Source organism: Epinephelus lanceolatus, chromosome 20 (assembly GCF_041903045.1).
Source record: "Epinephelus lanceolatus isolate andai-2023 chromosome 20, ASM4190304v1, whole genome shotgun sequence".
Classification (NCBI taxonomy): Eukaryota; Metazoa; Chordata; class Actinopteri; order Perciformes; family Serranidae; genus Epinephelus; species Epinephelus lanceolatus.
The window spans coordinates 30,846,490-30,865,138 of NC_135753.1; the positions used below are offsets into that span (position 1 = coordinate 30,846,490).

At 42.9% G+C, this 18,649-nt stretch overlaps 1 protein-coding gene across 1 annotated transcript in view; it reads right to left on the reverse strand.

Moving 5' to 3' along the window:
- Nucleotides 1–332: 332 nt before the first annotated feature.
- adarb2 (adenosine deaminase RNA specific B2 (inactive)) overlaps nt 333–18,649 on the reverse strand; it is a 278,861-nt gene continuing 260,544 nt past the window's right edge. Inside the window, exons 9-10 of the mRNA XM_033639337.2 lie at nt 9,404–9,585; nt 333–5,625 (exon numbers count right to left, since the gene is read on the reverse strand). Coding sequence (XP_033495228.2) covers nt 5,449–5,625; nt 9,404–9,585 — 359 coding nt within the window. The 3' untranslated portion in view covers nt 333–5,448. The remainder of the gene's footprint in view (nt 5,626–9,403; nt 9,586–18,649) is intronic.

Below are 18,649 nucleotides of genomic sequence, written 5' to 3' on the forward strand. Positions count from 1 at the left end.
TCTTCCTCCAGGCTAATTTGGTGGCTGGTCTGTGTGACACCTGCCACCGAGCCAAATAGAGATAACCATTTCCCCGTGGATTTCCCCTGGGAGAGACGGCAGGAAGGAGGGAGGCCTCTTTAATATTTGTCTGGATGCTCCTGAGGGCCGGTGCTGGCTATAGACAGGTGATCTTAAAATGGACCAATATCAGTGCTCATTATTTGATTTTTTAATGTATTTGTAATGAGACACGTATTATATTTTACATTTAATGTTTCCTCTCCATTGGCATCATAATCTTATTAATCAAAAAACTATCAAGACAAAGTAAAATTACAAGATTTTGTGTTTTTATTCACATATACAGTACAAACATTCACTTTTTATTTGTTACTGAAGTGCAATTTACAGACCTTAGCAGCAATTCTTCATATACTTTAATTTACATGATAATTAGACATTTTAGGATCTCTGTCACATCTTTGTCAACATCTTTTTTTCTTTTCTTTTTTTACATATGTACACTCTTGGATACAATATTGCCATTCAGACATGCCTTATATTTATTATCTCTCAAAATAAATCTGTGTATCTGTTTTCATGGCTCATACAGCCATTATGAAACACGGGGTGAAGCCATGAGGAATGTTGTTACCTGCGTCGACAAACCATGTCATGTCTGAAGTTATGGACTGTAGGCAGACGATGACCACTCAATTAAGATCAGCAAAACATGTTGGTGGAAAACAAACACTTGATCTCTGTTATGATACACACAGACAAGATTTACACAAACTCCGGTGTAAACAAAGAGTCAGACAATATGAGCTCCAGAAAATGACGTCTAGTGGGTTTTCTTTTCTTATATTGATGCCTTGTTCACACTACACAACATTTTTGTCCGTTCCGACAGTCGCTATGTCAGATTAGACGATTGTGGAGTCATAAAATAATGCCGGAACTTCTCGTCCTATTTTTATTATTATTACTATTATTTCAGTCACTGTATCTGTGCACGTGCCAGCTGAAATCTTGTTGTAGTAACAAAAAGCGCGACCAGATGGCAGGACCTACACTTGAAGTACGGCATGCAAACTCTGACAGTTACTGAATCCTCAACAAGTTCCTGTAAATGTTTCACAATAAAAGCCTTTTTTGGAAAATGAAGGGATTCTCTCAACTGAAATTATAAGAGGCTTTTAATTTTAAAGAGATACAGGAAGTGTTAGTTTGAAATGACGGCGCAATGCATTAACTTTATCAAATATAAAAGTAGAATTTTAGAGGAAATAATAAATAACGGGCTATTTCTAATGTAGTATGTTTCAAATGAAGCTGGTTCCCTCTGCAGTTGAGGTAAGTAAAAGCCCCACCACTACATTTTAATTTTATTCGTTTATATCCTCCATTATGAAGAAATAACGTTGTTTGCTAGCTTGATGCTAATGGCAGTACTCACCAGGTTGCTAAATTGCCTCTACTGTTTCACGCCAGCATTATTCCCTTTTTACTCTGTGTGGTAACATCCCTAGAGGAGATATCAAAAACCCTGGGATGTTGCTGTCGTACAGTTGTCTACGGCAGCAGATAGCTCTGTGTTTCTATTGGTCAAAGTGACGGCTGTGACGGGAGCAGTCGTGAACGACAAAAAGAAAATCAAACATGTAAGACTTTCTATCGGAAAGTCGTGAAGCATCCCAGATGTGGCGTCGGTTGTCGTCTACTATGACAATCTACACGAGATGAAACGATGGATTATAATGCATGACACTCATTGTCGTTCACTATCCATGCAGACACCACACGACGCTGCATCAGGCTATAATCAGGCTGCTATCTTGTAGTGTGAACCAGGCATAAAACAGCCACAGGCCAAGGTTGGTGGTTAGGGGGATCAACAGGGGACCGACAGCATATTTTTGCCCAAGGGTTCCGTAAAAGCTTAATCTGGTTGTACCACTTATATATAATAAACTGTAGTTTGCCATTTTCATGAATTAAGACAGCATGCAAACCACTAGGGGACATAAAACTACTGATGAAACATGAGATATTAAAAATACTTCTCGTACTGTCATTGTTGAAAGAAACACAAATAATTCAAAGGCCCTGTTTTCTCAATGAGTTTCTAACAGGAACAGTTTTTCGTATTCCACAAGAGTTTTCTGTTTTTTTTTTTGTGGTTTTCACTGCACTCTTTTTGTTGGTTTAAAGTTGGTGGAGATCAATTTAGAAAGAGATGATGTCACATCAGGATTTGGGCACAACTGAATCAGAATCTGACCTCAGTTGGTGGGCTGTTTGGTCACTGCCAATCAAATCTCAACAAACCATACCCACACAGCCACCATGAAGCAGAGCAGCTGAGTTTTCCCAATAAATAATTTTGGTACTAACTTTAACTTTATGCTTTTTAAGTTACAAATTTGTAATGCAATAATAATTCAAGGGCTTTAAAACTTACATAAAACAATGGATACAAAATGTAGAGCTCTACAGTTGCAGAACTGGGCAACACTAATAACCTTCTGCTCATTAGTTATGCCAGTACTGACTGAACCTAGACTGGTGGTCCCCCCCTTTATCATGTCAAGGACCCCTAGATTATGACCCCTGAGGTTATGGATGCCCTTCAGGGACCTCCATCTGAGAAGATTTTGGTTGTTGGGGTCAATTAAGACGAGGGGCCTGTTACTCAGAAAATGTAATGTGGATCAGAATGATCCAGATTTGGAAATCCTATGTTTTGCTATCCAGGATCGGCTCACCTATTCTACTTGCCGGTGTTTCAAAGCAACATTGGACTGGATCACCCTGATCCAGACACAAACTTTTCAAGATTACTAACTCTGCATTACCAGTGCTTGAAATAGGACGACATATCACAATGCAGGCAGTCTGCCAACAAACACACTGCAATTACCACTTATCTCCGTAGGTGCTGTCAAAGAGAACAAGACAGTGATCGTTGAGATTATAAATTTGGGGGATTATTTTATGGGACAACATCCTTTTTTGTAGTTTTTTTTTATGTCACTGTACTGACAGCCATAATAGGTAGCCTGATGTCTACTTCGGAGTAACTGTTACACGAATCAAGTGCAAAGTATAAATGTAAATTTTATTACACTTTTGTTCCTGAAATTCACCCCTCTGCTGGGATCAGGAAAATCTTGTTTTTTTTGTTTGTTTTTTTTTTAAGTATCCCAATCCTGCTAGGAAGTTTTGAGCAATTTGTACTGAAGGTCTGATCCAGATCAAAACCAGGACTGGATCACATGATCTAATCCCACTTTTTTTTCTCTTTTGAACAACCCACTGTCAAGATCTGATCCTGTCCCATGGCCGAAATCGGATCAGATTACTTCTGAACAACTGGGCCCAGAATATTATAGTTGCTGTCCACAGTGAAACCTATGATCAGAAAAGTCACTCTTATGACTCAGGCTGTCCTCTGTGGTGGATAAAATAGTGAAAATAAATGATTCCCCATTTTCCTGGTGACCCCCTGGAACTACCTCAAGGACCCCTAGAGATCCCACAATGAGATAACTGTCCTAGATCTGCTAATGAGCTATTAAATAAGTATAGAATCTGACTGAATTGAATGGGAAGCAAAATGCAGGTCACATATGGGTCAAGTTCTCTCTTGTGTAAATCTGCCCGTGTGTTTCAAAACATCGTCCTCACACACTGACCTCCAGTGAAGGTCTCATTCTACAGTTCGATTGGCCAGACGGTCAACAGTTTGTTTAGGTACTGTATCCTCACTGGAGCACATGATGCTGCCAGAGCAGGGGCTCAGAAGGAGCAGGACGGGAGGAGAACAACAGAAAAGCACCACTAGATGTCACTCTCACTACTTGGATTTTACTGCTGACTGAGCCATGCTGGTGGCTGGTTTGGATGCCTCGTCTAAAATCCTTGAAGAGAATACAGCAATGACAGAACAACACAGTCATGATCACAATGAATATCAACACTTAGCTGCTTAAAAAAATCACACGCGGTGTGTTTGCTCACATCATGAAATATGCAAAGACATAAAAAATACTGTGAGATACAAATGTACATGGTGGTGATCGGGAACGTCCATATTCACCTTGCTTATTTTTAATCCATACGTGAGGCTTGTGTGTTTAAGTGTGTGGAAAATGGCTTTCAAAATAAAGTCCCTCAAGTCGACCACAGCGCTGACAGTGAGGGGGTGTGGGCTGACAAAACTTGAAGCCACCTTGACTATTATCTTTTCAGGGCGGTCGTGACCACAGAGAGACAGCACAAGTCGATCAGGTCAACAAGGCCTCGCTAATGAGTCACGACCGAAAGTCGCTCTTATTGGTGACAACAGGGTTCGATTCAAATGTACAGAAACTGGCCAAGTGCGACTGAGAACTGAGGTCAACCAGGTTGAAAAACACAGAAAGATAAAGGAAATAAAATCAATATGAAAGAGAAAGGAAACAGACAACCACTCCCCTTCCTCCATCATCACCTCCACCTGTACTTAGGCAAGCTGTAATGGCTGCATTTATGTACCTCGCCTCCATTCTTCTCCTTGTTTCTACCCAGTGGGGTGAGGATGGGAGGGAAAAAAGAGGGTGTATTAACCTGTCGTCGTGTCGTGTTAACCTCCGCTGTGCTTGAAAGGCAGGAGGGGTGGAGGGGGTAGACGCAAGCCCAGAGGAGAGACAAAGAGGAGGTGAGGGAAATAGGTGGAGGACGGGAGAAAATGGAAAGAGGGCAAAGAGGGAGAGATGGAGACAAAGGGAAAAGGAAGTCAGGAGTCAAAGGGTGAGTCAGAGAAGGAGGACAAAGATAGAAATGAGAGAGGGAAGGTGAGGCGGGCTGAAAGCAATGGTGTGTCCTCTTTTTCTCACTCTCTCTTCCCATCGCTTCCCTTCCTCTTCCTCTATCACCCGTCACCCTGACAGGGCCGGTAATTGGACGTGGACCTCTCTCTCTCTTTTTTTCCCTCTTTCTCTGTCTCTCTCTGTCTCTCTCCCCCGTGGCTCTGCTCCTCAGCAGGAGCCTTGGGGCCCGGAAATAGCTGATGACAAGATAGCGGCTGCCTTTCATTCTGCTCAAGGTTACCCCACCCTTTCTTTGACAGCCAGAGAGGAGGGTATTTAGGTGTGTGTTTGCTTAAATGCGCATGTTTGTGCGTTTAAAGGAGGGCGAGTCAAAGAAAGAGTCCATCTTTTTTGTGTCCGTTTTCTTTTCAGGCCGTCCAGTTGACCTTCGTCTTGTCAGGCTTCTTGTGGGGCGGATGGGTGGCACATCCAGAATGACACACACACGGTGGTGATAGCCTTGAGTTTAGAGGTTGCTGTGGGACACTTCCAGGTATGAAGCAGGATGTTGGTAAAGAGCATAGAGTCATCTTACCCTAAAAAAATAAAGGTTAAACAAACACTCTTTCTCTGTCTCACTTACACACACACACACACACACACGCACATTTCCTCAGACGGACAGCAGGAACTGTTCCTGCTCTGGCGGTTTCTTGACCCAGGTACCGAGGCCTGTTTCCTGCAGGTATTTGAACCACTGCTGCTTCACTGTCTGGTAAGGACGTGCCGCCATCTTGGCCTCGCAGTACATGAGCTGGCGGTCCGCCGAGCCGGACAAGTGGATCCCCGACTGAAGAGAGTGAGCAGGCAGAGGAGAAAGAGAAGAAGAAAGACAGACAGAGAGTCAGATAAAAGCGACACAGAGACAGAGACAGACACGAAGATAGGGAGGGAAAACAAAGAGAGGGGAATAAAGCTGGGGCACAGAGGCTAAAGGTTTTATGAAGGGGGGGAAAGAGAAGAAGAAGAGCGAGCAAAACAGAACGAATGAGCCGGCACAAATGCATTTGGGTGGGGTTGGGAGGCGGTGGGGTGGTGGGGGGGCTTCAACAGCTGTGTAATCTCCCCATTTAAATTTCACAAGCAATTGAACATTCTCTGTGCTTTTTGTGCATTCCTATTGTCGCGAGGGGAAACAATGAAGATCGGCGGAGAGACAAGTGGGGAGAGAGGGGGAGAGAGCAAAAGTTTCTTTTGCAGATTAGTGCAACTGCTCTTGCGTGGCCCTTATATACAGCGCGCAGGGAGCACTTAGGGTGGGGGCCTCCTCGAGTACTTCTCCAAATAATTATGGTTTCATAGTCATTATGCTTTAACGGCCGCCATTTGGCGATGCAGGCAGTGTCTGTTACATAAAGTTTCAGAATGGAAATGAAAGTGCAGCGGGTCTGTGTGCTGACGTTAAAGATCCGAGCTGCCAGTTTTTGATAAGCCGCATAGAGAGCAGATGTTGCCGAGCCGACAAATTTATCTACGGCGGGAGAGGAAATTCCACATGTCCTCTGCAGAGCGCTCACCTGCAGCCACAGCGCTCTGGGACTCTGATTTTAATACACGTGTCTGTGCTTTGTAACTGAGCGGCTGTTGGCGTACATCTCCACAGTTAATGTTTCTGTATTACCCCGTGTACGCGCCTGCATGTGACTCCTGATGGCGAGGGATTGCATATTGTTTTTGACAATGCCGCTTGTTTTCCAGCAGAGGAGCATTTACAGGGAGAGCGAGTGGAGTGGTGAAATTTATTCATACGGAATGTGACTATTGTTTCAGCTCAGATTAATTAAACAGTACATCATAATATTTTTTCAACAAGTAAAAGATACACTGTGGAAGGCGGTTTTTCATTAACATTTAAATTAGTAGGACTTTTTTGCAGCACATATTTTGATGTGTCATAAGAAGCAAAGCATAGTGTAATTAATAATATTAGTAGTGCCTGTATTCCATTGAGTTGTACCGGTGCCCTTTGTATTGTGCATGCTGGTATTCGTAAATGGAACAGAGCTATCATTAATGTTGCAGCTGTGCTTTTTCTACCAAAAGTCAAAATGTCTGCTGTGAGAAAAGTCTATAGGGTGACAGGAGCCGCCGGTTCTGTCAGTATGTAACGGCTGTAACTTTATATTTCTTGTAATAATACGCTGAGTGTTCCCCAACATAGAAACACACAGTAACCTGGGTAATTTAACACTGGGTTATGGCCATCAGTTTTAATTATCTTAACTTTGTTTTGGGGCACCTCTGCAGTTTATGGGCAAATCAACATCTCTGGTTCCAGGACTCTCTTTCCTGTCCCCTCTCAACCATGCTGTCTAATGACAGCTAAAATGCTGCCCCAAAAATAATAATAATTCATTCATTCATTTTCCATAACCGCTTATCCTTGGAGCCTATCCCCACTGACAATGAGCGAAAGGCAGGGTACACCCTAGACAGGTCACCAGACTATCACAGGGCTGACACATAGAGACAGACAACCATTCACACTCACATTCACACCTACGGACAATTTAGAGTCACCAATTAACCTGCATGTCTTTGCACTGTGGGAGGAAGCTGGAGTACCTGGAGGAAACCCACGCTGACATGGGGAGAACATGCAAACCCCGCACAAAAGGGCTCCACCACCCTGGGCTCGAACCAGCAACCCTCTTGCTGTGAGGCGACAATGCTAACCATTGCACCACCGTAAAAACCTTGTATGACTGGAATGACAGATGGCTCTAAATACAACAATCATCATGACTAGGGACGTAACGATATATTAAATTTCATATCGCAATAAAACAATGTCTTGATACCTTCGTGGGACTGTGACAAAATCTACCATGATTACTACGCTAGTATAGCTGAGATCTACTATCCCTCCTTGTCTGACATTGTCAGGGTTTGACATAAGAGAGGAAGCTAACCATCGTGCTGTCCCAACGAGGGCTCAGATGCAATTATATCCTTCTCTTGTTATCCAACCCTAAACTGCTGTGTCTCTTTGAAGACTCTGTAAAGTAGTTCCTTAATGATAAATCTAACCCTGAATGTCTTATGTGATTATTCATCCAATTACCAATTTGATATGTTGTTGTTAGCCATCCCTTAGCTTTCCATGATGCTTGTTGAGTCTGTCAACAAATCAAAGGCTGTTTCTGACAGTGTGCCAGCTTTAATCTCAAACACACTGCATTATGAAATAACAAATGACCACCTTGTTTTTGGCCTAACGTGTTTCTCCAACCCCCTAAAACTGGCCAAGTGTCAGGCAAAACAGGCAATTAAATGATGTTATGGTAGAACTGTCCCAGCCACTTAATTATTCTCTCTTTAACTGTATGTTTTGCATGTTAAAATATTATAGTAACAGTCTAAATCCCTAGTGATTTTATAATTAATGTTCTTTTTAAAAGCTTAATGTCAAGCCCTGATTGTATTGTTTTTGTTTGAACAGCAGAGGGCGTAATAATACCTGTCAAGAAAAAATGTCAAATAAACACATCCGATTTGTAATTTAATAGAGACATTTTTTCAACTTGTCATTTTTCTTCTCTGTTTGCATGTTCTCCCCGTGTCAGTGTTTTCTCCAGGCACTCCAGCTTCCTCCCACAGTCCAAAGACATGCAGGTTAATTGGTGACTCTGAATTGTCCGTAGGTGTGAATGTGAGCGTGAATGTTGTCTGTCTCTATGTGTCAGCGTCTCGCCCAGTGTCAGCTAAGATAGGCTCCAGCCCTCCGCGACCCTCAACAGGATAAGTGATTACGGATAATTAATGAAAAAACACATTTTTCTTTGTTTTTTAATTTTGTGATAAATATCATATCATGGAATTTTTATCGTAGTGAGATCTTACTGTGAGATTTCGGTTTTGTTACAAACATACTCATGACCCATGACATTCAGTACATTTACATGCACAGTTAAGTCAAGCTTTGGTTACAGCTCGACTAGGCCATTTAATTGGACTACTGTCATTGTGCCAGTATACAAGCATGGGAGGGGAAACCATTTCCACTAAAATAGGTGGCGATATGCCCCCTTTCAGCTTGTTAGTACTGGACCTTTTTGCGATTGACCTATTATGTCACAGACTAAACAATTGATACACAAGTTAGCCACGGTTAGCTAGCAGCAATCTGGTACCACGGTGGACAACTTTCTTCAGCTTCAGCTTCTCTTCAAGGAGACACAGCATGAACTGTGTCTCCTTGTCCATCCAAAAATGCAAAGCTCTGGATGTAGATTTCACCATGTAGTTATCAGCTTCTTCTTCTGTTGTGCATTTAATGCTATTGGACTTTCGGGTCAAAGCGTGGAGCAGAAACTGTGGGACATACACAGAGCGCCTCGGCCAGTTTGGATCAGATTGTCTGTATACCTGCAGTAACTCGACTCCCAATCACATTATCTGTGTCTGACTTTGAGGGATATGATTTAGTACGATTTTAGTCAGACTAACGTGTTCACATGTATTTTAAAAGTCTGGTTTGAGTCAGACTAACACAATAATTAGATTTTCTCTAATGTCATAGATTCTCTCCCCACTGATAAATCTAGTTGAGCCCCTTCTGCCCTCACCTTGCGGTAAAGTCTGTTCCAGCGGGTGAACAGTGCGTGCTTGCAGAGACGCGATGGTGTCCCTGAGTCCCGTCTCCTTCCCGTGGCCGTGTTGACCACCTCCAACTGTGTGTCACCCAGCGTCCAGTTGACACTCACACACGAGGCCTTCCCAGGCTGCTGACATTCAGCACTGCTCAGCCCTACAGGGGAGACAACACAGGGGAGACAGACTGACTTCAGGTGGGTTTAATCGTCATTACATTCAAGGTATTCCCCCATAGGTGACCCAAATTATCTCTGATGTGTAAAACAAAACATTTCATTAAAGTGTTTAATAATGTAAAGCACCTGTGACTAAAACAAGTACCTGAGTGGAAATTTGCAATTTTCCCGTCAAACCTCCTCTTTGTTGTTTCGTTTAACCTTCCTTCACCCTTCCCTCACTCTCGCCTGGAGGCTAATGGCAGACATAAAGTTTTGCAGCGCTGCAAAAAGCCAAGTCAACCTGGCCCTGAAACTGCATGGCTGTTTATATGGAGCTTTGATACACCCTCAGAGAGAGGGGGAGAGAGGTTGGAACAGGAGGGCCATTGAGCATATAAGCAACTTGTTCCTGCCTTTGTATAAGTGCTTGTCTGCTCTTGAGTTCCAGCAGTTAACGGTGTTTGAGTGTTGCCAGCTATGTACGGCATAAATATTAACTCCAGTCACAAAGATCAACCCTCCGCTACACCGGACTGTCTATCTCCCTGTCCCGCCCTCTCCACCTTCTCTCTCTGAAATAATTAGCCTCGCTAGCAAAGCACACAAAGCGATCAGCCGAGAAAAGAGAAAAAGAGACAGAGGTAGAGGTAAAGTGGAGGTGAGTGGCTGTCACATTAGGTTCCATGTCGAGAATTAGCTGTTTGCATCAAGAACACGGGTGCTGGCAGAGGTGCCAGGCCTGTGGCAGAAACTGAGCCGACAGTGGGGTGAGAAACGAATGAGGGCTCAGGGCAAATATGTCCTTTAGAGGCCACAGTGGGTGTTTCATAGGAGCCAGTTTACCAGTATATTCTGGGTAAGGAAATGGAGAATTTGTGATTCATGTCTTAAAAAACATCCAACTGTACTGCCTGAAGCAGGAGAAGATGCTGAGCCCCAGACTGTTTGGACGACATGAAGAAACAGGTCTCCCAGAAGTTCCCAGCAGTAATAAAGACGCTAATATTTGTATTTATTTTTACAGTAACAATGAAGATAGATTGTCCCAGATGTTAAGTTAGCTGCAAAAATGTTTTTGAGATTACCCATAAAACAACTCTCACCACTACAAATTGAAGGCTTACTTCAGCATATTAAAAATTATGCTTATTCCCAATCTTGCAGAGTTAGATGAGAAACTTGCGGTCATTCGCGTCTGTACTGTAAATACAAAGTTAGCTAGCAGCTGTTTAGCTTCACTCAGCATACAGACTGAACTGGGGGAACAGCTAGCTTGGCTTTGTCTGAAGATAACAAAATCTACCTGCAAGCACCTCTTACACCAAAAACACACCAAGCAGTGCTGAAGTGCAGCCTGCGTTGAGCTGCGATGCAATATGGAAAGCTGTGGCAGCTGCTCGAGGGTGCAGCTGTTTGATTCTGCAACAAAGTCCAGCCAAACTAAAAGTTGTGGATAACTTTTAGTGGCGAAATGCAGCCAGAGAATACCGACAGCCAATCAGTAAACAGAGTCCTATGCATTCTGTGACATGTTGACCTATGTTACAAAGAATTTTTTCCAGCCTAAAACGTGAACATGTCACCCGGCTGCTGAAAATGTAATATTGACAGCGAGCCACAATAAGCCCCTGCTTGGTGTCTTAGCGTTGTTAAGCAGAAACAGTCTGGAACATTCTGTAACCATCTGCAAACCACAATTTGTTGTTTATTCACTTCAGCTTCTGTACAAATTAAACAAATAGAGTTATAATTATTAGACTTGGAGCCTCTGGTGGGTGAGTTCTGTTACAGTACCATTGGGCAGAGCCAAGCTGGCCTTTTCCTTCTTTATCTGGTACTTATGCTGAGGTTAGCTAAGCTAGCTAGCTAAGCTCTTGACCAGCAACTAAGTGTATTTCCCAAACTGTCAAAACTATTTCCAAATGTTAACAACTAAAACAACTTAAAGAAAGGAGCAAATTGCTCATTGTTTGCCACATAGACTGTATAATAAAGATGGATGATATAACAGATCCCGGAGAGTGAAGCCAAAACATCTTCATCGCCCCCTGGTGGCTGGCTGCAGCATATGTTATGAACTAAACCATGGGACCAAGCTACAAGATTTAAGTACATGTCAAATACATTTCTCCCAACAATGGTTTCTGTCCTTTTCAGTAATATGCACAATATGCTGCATTGTAATTAATCACAGATGTGTTTTTATTTACTGCTGATAAAACTGAGACAACATCGGGTGAAATTTGTGTCATAGTGCCAGAGACATTAACATAGTAATGTCGCATCTAGGGTCGCGAAGTCGCATCTAGGGTCGCGAAGTCTGACAGTTATGTGCTGCTTGAACATTATATCCACTCTAAATCTGTAAAACTGTCTTCAGAAAGGAATTGCTGTCTTGGATTTCACCTAGACTTCCAGCCCAGTTATTTATTACAGTATATCATGCAATGTTAAAGGTGCCTTCACAGAAAATCAGCAGACAGATTCTGTGCGACGGGTGAACAACAGTTGCCTCTGATCTCACCGTCTGACAGACAGCTTGTTATAGTACAATACCTGATGTACAATACCACAATACATGCCTGCAGATCATCTCCCTCCTTGCCACACTCATTTTCCCATCTTCACTCTTCCATTCACCAATCTCAGCTCTTCTTTTCTGTAGCTCCTTGGAGCTGGAATGAATTGCCTGCCACAGTAACAATCCTCCAAGTCTCTTATTACCCATCTCTTCTCTCCTGTGGAGACGCACCTCTTTGAACAAAAGACTCTCCTATCCATCCTGCCTTTTTCCTTTCTCTCGCTCCATTCATGGCTCATTTCATCCCTTCAATGGACTTGACTCCTCTGTTTCTGTAATAGCCAATTTGATTTTTCCCTCATTGAAGACTTGATCAATTTCTCTTCTGGGAAGTGTTTGGCAGACATGAAAGAGGCAGAATTAGAGCCTTTGGTTATGGGATTCATAATTGTACAACACACATACACCACCGCGGCTTAATATCTGAGGCTAATGTCGAGCCACAATACAGCACAACCTATGTGTTTATGTGTTCACATTGCATCTATCCTGCAACACTGAAAGGTGATGCAGGGTTTTTGAAAGTGTTCCTCATGGAGATGATGAAGCAGAAGAGTAGTGAAGCAACAGGTGCGTAAAAAGATGGCCTTCTTCAGATGGCCTTCGTCTGTGTAAGGCTGCTTTCAGACCTTGCTTTGGTCTGAATCAGGGACCCATTTTGTGACATAGTTGCATAATTGCCTAGAGTTGGTTCGTGTTCTCACGGCAGCATTTACAAGCAGATCAGATCAAATGCTTTGCGTGAGAAAGCTGCTCTTGATTGGTATAAATCTTGGATAAATCCAGGAAGTAAAGCAAACGTTGAAGAAGAGTACACTTGCAAGATAAATGTGACACTTTCTAATGTCACAATGGAGGGACAACTACGCAGGTTGATTTTAGCGCTGCTCATCGTGGACTATATTGCTGTCATTGTTCATTTTAGTCAAACCATACAGTTTGAAAACGAGGTGCGGCTCCAATTAGAAAACAATGTTTTGATGCATTGGATGTGCTGAATGTGCATATTAAGGCAGTACAGGAGGAGGTGCACATTAATAATCCTCCAGGACTGTAACATGCTCATGTTTAACCCAAACAACGTGTCATGTGACTGCAGTTGATTCAGATCCAGGTCGGAACACGTTCTCACCACAAATGAACCGCACCAGAGTTCGTTTGTAACCGGACCAAGACCACCTCTTCAAGAAGGTCTCGGTCCGGTTGTTTTGGTGAAGTTGAATAAACACATATCCAGCAATCCAGAGGGTCAGAATGCAAAGCAAAGGGCAATATACGCATTTTTTCCTTTTCTTGTTCTTGTTTTTTTTCTTAATGTAACAATTGTAACAATTAAAGTGAGAGCTGAGCAGTGGTGTGAAACCAAGTGGAAAGTGTCTCAGGTTTTGCTCCATTTACCTCAACTGTAGATTTTTCTAGAAGACAAATATTATAGACATTTGCAGCCCAGAATATTTATTTATTTTATTTTCTTCTTTATAATTTGTTTTGCTACAGATGGCAATATAACGTTTGGGTTGTAACCAAAAAACCATAAAGCTGGGCACAGTGGAAGAGGTTTATGATCAATCAGCTTTTAAGAAGCATATCTGATACATATATCAGACTAAATATTTTACACAATTTCTTAAGCAAATTTACAACACAAATACCATACTGTGACATATACCGTTACCGTGATATAAAATAACATATACTGAGGCAGAAGATTTTAGCCACTCCGAACTGGGAAGAATGGAAATCTTCATGTTTGTACATACTGCATTGGGGATGTATATAAATACTACAGTCTATAAAATTTAATCCAAAATTTTTAAGCAACCTCCCATCATGTAGATCATATATTGAATACTTTAGTAACGTGTAGTATGCATGGTTAGTATTTAAAACTGCAATGTGAACAAAGCAGGGTGTAGCTGTAAAACAAGCGAGTCTACTCAATCAACTGCAAAGCTCCAAAAGTGGTGACCAGCCATTATTAATGTTTCCTTTATCTACTGTTGTCCTGATTTTCTTTATCCCAAAACGACAAAGCCCTGCCACAGTTTCTGTTCACGCTGCGGTGGAAGTGAACAGCAGGATGAGAGTGAAGGACAAGTCAGCCCATCGATGTGTTTGGCCCCCGGGGTTCAGGTGTAGCTGCTTTGGCTGAGTGTGATAAGAGCGGGCCCTGCGATCCCCAGGAATTTCCTCTAGGGGTGTTGCTTTTAAATAACCCTGGACACACAATAGCCGGGGAGCTCATCAGAGCCAATGAAAGGAGGGAGGAGGAGATGAGAGGAGGTGGGGGGGAGGTACGCACACAGACAACTGAATGCAACCGAAGTTCTGCTTTTCTTTATTCCCCCCTCCTGCCTGGCTGTCTCGCTGTCTTCCCCTCAGCCTGTCTGTCTCTCTGTCCGAGCTCCCTTCAGATTGAATGGCTGCCTGATAAGGGTTGTGATTACATTGATTTGGTGTAGGGCCATCTTTACTGTCTGTCCATCTTCCTTCCTCTCCACCCTTTCCTTCACCCTTCTACCCTTCAATAGACTGTAGCTACTCGAGGTACCGCAGGTGCAAAGATCTGACAGATTGCGATGTGTGGACACACAGAAAACACACATTATCGTGAGGCATGTCAGAGAGAGGCCACCTCTGTTTAGAGTAAAGAGGGTTTCTGAAGGTAAAGGGCATGTCTAAATCATCTGTCAACACAAAGAACAAGAAAAATGTAAAGGCGGCATTATTCTTTAAAAAGAAAACAGTAGTCATTAAACCAACTATGTACTTAATACAAGGTTTATTATAGTTAGAGTGATTAACTTACTATTATGAGTGACTATGATTGATGAACGAATGGATCGTACCTGACCACAATCCTCCAAACATTAACTGCAGCTTGTAATATCTAAATCTGAAAACTCCGCTCCAGACAACTCAAATGACTGCCGTCAAAAAGCCATCGAACAAATCATGAGAGATGTTCGCTGAGGCCGTGGTCGGAGGATTCAATGATAAATTTGTCCTGGCTATCATCACCAGAGGACAAGTCAGTACAATTATCAATCTTGATGAGGATAGGCCTCACAAAATATTCATCCTCATGGCAACCAATTACCCGCAGCAGAGCCCTGCAATGCAAAGAGCTCCTATGACCTTCAAGAAGTATTCTTGAAACCTGACACAGTGTGGACATACACCGCCCCAGCCAACACATTAAAACCATTGACAGATGTAGAGAATAACATCGATCATCTTATTACAAAGCAGTGGTCTGCTGGAATACTTTGGGTCCTGGCATTCATGTGGATGCCACCTGACATGCACAACACCAGACCAAGCACACCCCCTCATGGCAAAGGTACTCCCCGATGGCAGTGGCCCCCAGCAAGTCATACGCTTTTCCACATCGCAAACACTGCTCAGGTGTGGTTCAAGGAATGTGACAAAGCGCTGAAGGCATCAACCTGGCCTCCAAATCCCCCACATTCTAGTCCGATTGAGCAAGTGTGGGATGTGGCAGTACCCCAAAGGTCCTGTGTCCATGCCTCAACAGGTAGGACTTGGCTCTGACCTTTCCAGGCGTGAAGACAGGACCTACTGGCAGTGGATCCTTTGATTCCTGCATGGTGCGAGGTGGGGTACTGGCACATGCCACAAATGCTTCTTCTTCTTCTTTCGTGTATCATCAGATGGCCAACTCCATATCGTGCAACCACGCCCTCGTCTCTGGTCCTAAGAGGCCGGATTCTGAGGGTGGGCTGTATAGGGGGCAGCCGGTGATTATGTGCTCAGGAGTATGTTCAGACTCGCCACACTCGCATGCCGCACTGTCCACCACGAATGCTTGTTCGGTTGGGATCTGGGGAATTAAGAGGCCTTGAGCTTTTTGTCACTATACTCAGGTCATTCCTGAGCAGTTAATATGGTGTGGTATGGCACATCGGCTTGATGGGGGGCCACTGCCATCAGAGAGTACCATTACCATGAGGAGTGTACTTGGTCTGTATGGGTGTTTGGGTGGGTATGGCATGTCAAAAGGCATCCACGTGAATGTTAAGACCCAAGGTGTCTCATCACAACCTTGCATTTTGAAACGATGATCAAAGTTATTCTCTTCATCTGTCAGCGGTTTTAATGTTTTTGGCTAATTAACACTAGTTAATGGCGTTCCGTGGTGCCCATTGACCCGGTGCGTCACTGAAGGCCACAGTGGCTTTGTCACATGATGGAGGCAGACGAGATGACGCTGCTTGGCCATGTGAGCGGAACATTAAAAAACACCCAGATGTTACTGTTGATGGGAGCACCGTTCTCTGCGAATTCTGCAGTAAGGAATTTTTGTACCATCGGAGGACTTCAAGCCTGAAATATCACCTCAAACCCATAGGTCCAATTTAGCACAGCCTCTGATGCAGCCACCCACGTCAAGCCACCATTGACCAGACGTTAAGACACAAACTAAACCAACCCATGACCAACTAACTAGCTCCCTTGCAAAATGGATTCCGTGGTAGAGGACAGGGGGACAATTGTGTCCAAAATCCAACAGCTGTACTATGACACATCTGCCAATATTCTTGCGATCAATTTAGATTAATTAATCACAGTGCATGTAATTAATAAGATATATTTTTGTAATTGCATGACAGCATTAACATATATGTATTAATAACTGCTTTTAGTTGAGACACCACTTTAATTAAAAACAAAAGATTTCTCAAATTTCCCATTTCCAAAATCACATTACTTGTCAACGCAGCTGGATTTGTGAGATCATGCATGAATCAGGTGAGATTCATGAGATCACGTGAGAATCCAGCCCTGATTAATGGTGCTCCCAAATCTCGACCAGTGGACCTATTTCTACCATCTCAGAGTATATACTGTCACAATCAGCCAACCCTAACACACACACACACTCACATATACACATACATATATTTGGTGGCTCCTAATATGTTATTGTCACACTGTCTTTGTTCTCATCAATGATCCCTAGCAACAAACCGTGCCCTACATCGCTGTGCGTCTCTGTTGCTCAGCCACTCTGACTGGCCTAGATCTGAAGTGATGGCTGATGCAGTTTCTACAAGTTGGGTGTCATTCAGATCTTCTTCCAGCATTCATCTTCACTACAAACGAAAGCCTCAGGTCTCAGTGGAGCCCCGAAGGCAGACGTGCCAGACAACTTCATAGCTGTTGCTTGTCTGGCTGGCACAATGTAACCGTAGAGGAGCAGGGGTACATGAGTTTGTCAAGCATGTGTGCGTGGGTGTGGGTGTTACATGTGTGATCTGTTGTGATTCATTTGGTCTGGAGCTGACATATTTATTAAAAAGAACCTCTGAAAATAGATACTGTATAGTATATATGGCCCAGGATCTCTGGACGGGATGGCCCCATCTGTAAACACAGAGCTGCTTATATTTAGCACAGACAGGTATATGATTGTTTCAATAGAAAGCAGAGAATGTAAAAAACTAGAGGATAAAACTTTCACTGGGCCACATGAAAATCGCAAAAACCTCCAAGCAGGTCAACCAACCAACCTGTGAATTCCTAATTTAGTGAGTTTAAATGCTGTTTTTCAGCTGAGTTGGTAGAGGGCACCACACAGATAAAAGCCGAGTGAATATTGGACTTACGATCATCAGGTGGACACAAACACGACTCCATATGAATGATAATGTTGCTCCCTATCTGCTGGAATAGTAAACAGGCAACTGTTTGCCATACTAACCTATAAAGTGATAATATACCAGTGTTGTCTTCACAGCTTGTTTCTGTTGCCCTCAAGCAGCAAAAACTATTTACAAAAATAAAGAATTAAATTGAGTAAATAAAGCTGAAGTAATAAAGTTTAGCTGAGCAATCTCATGCAGTGATTTTCAGCAGTAATTCACTGTAACCTTCTATAAAATAGGAAAATAGCTGTTTGTGGGTCAACACAGCATATTATTTCAAATCACATTTTGTGATATGAAATTGCAACTCTTATTCAAAACTACTGCATTTCAAAAATATTGTGTCAAAGTGACATAATGCTGGAGCCCTACAACCACTCAAAAACCCTGTTTCCACCAAACCCTTTCAGTATGGTACCTGTGGAACCAACAGTAACCCTTCAGACACGGTACCAAGACCTTAGAGTTTCCACCGCACACAGTACTCTTAAATGTGGGCGGGTTTATTGTCACTCACTGCTCTGTCCAGCACTCGCTGTATTTCCTCATTACTGGTGACACAGATGGAAATCTGCACCTCATTTATCATCCACAGAACGAGGCTGCACGCTGACATTTTCAAAACAAAACAGAACAGGCTGCAGTGAGAGTCTCTCTCCATGAGATATTTAAAAATAGTGGGTTTGAGAATTTAGTCCGTTTCAGGCAAGCTCAGGGGTTTAGTGTTGCTGTAGCCCACAGGAACAAGACTCTGCAATGCTTGTTTTTTGTCCAAGTGAGTATTAGAATATATGCAGTTCACATAACCCG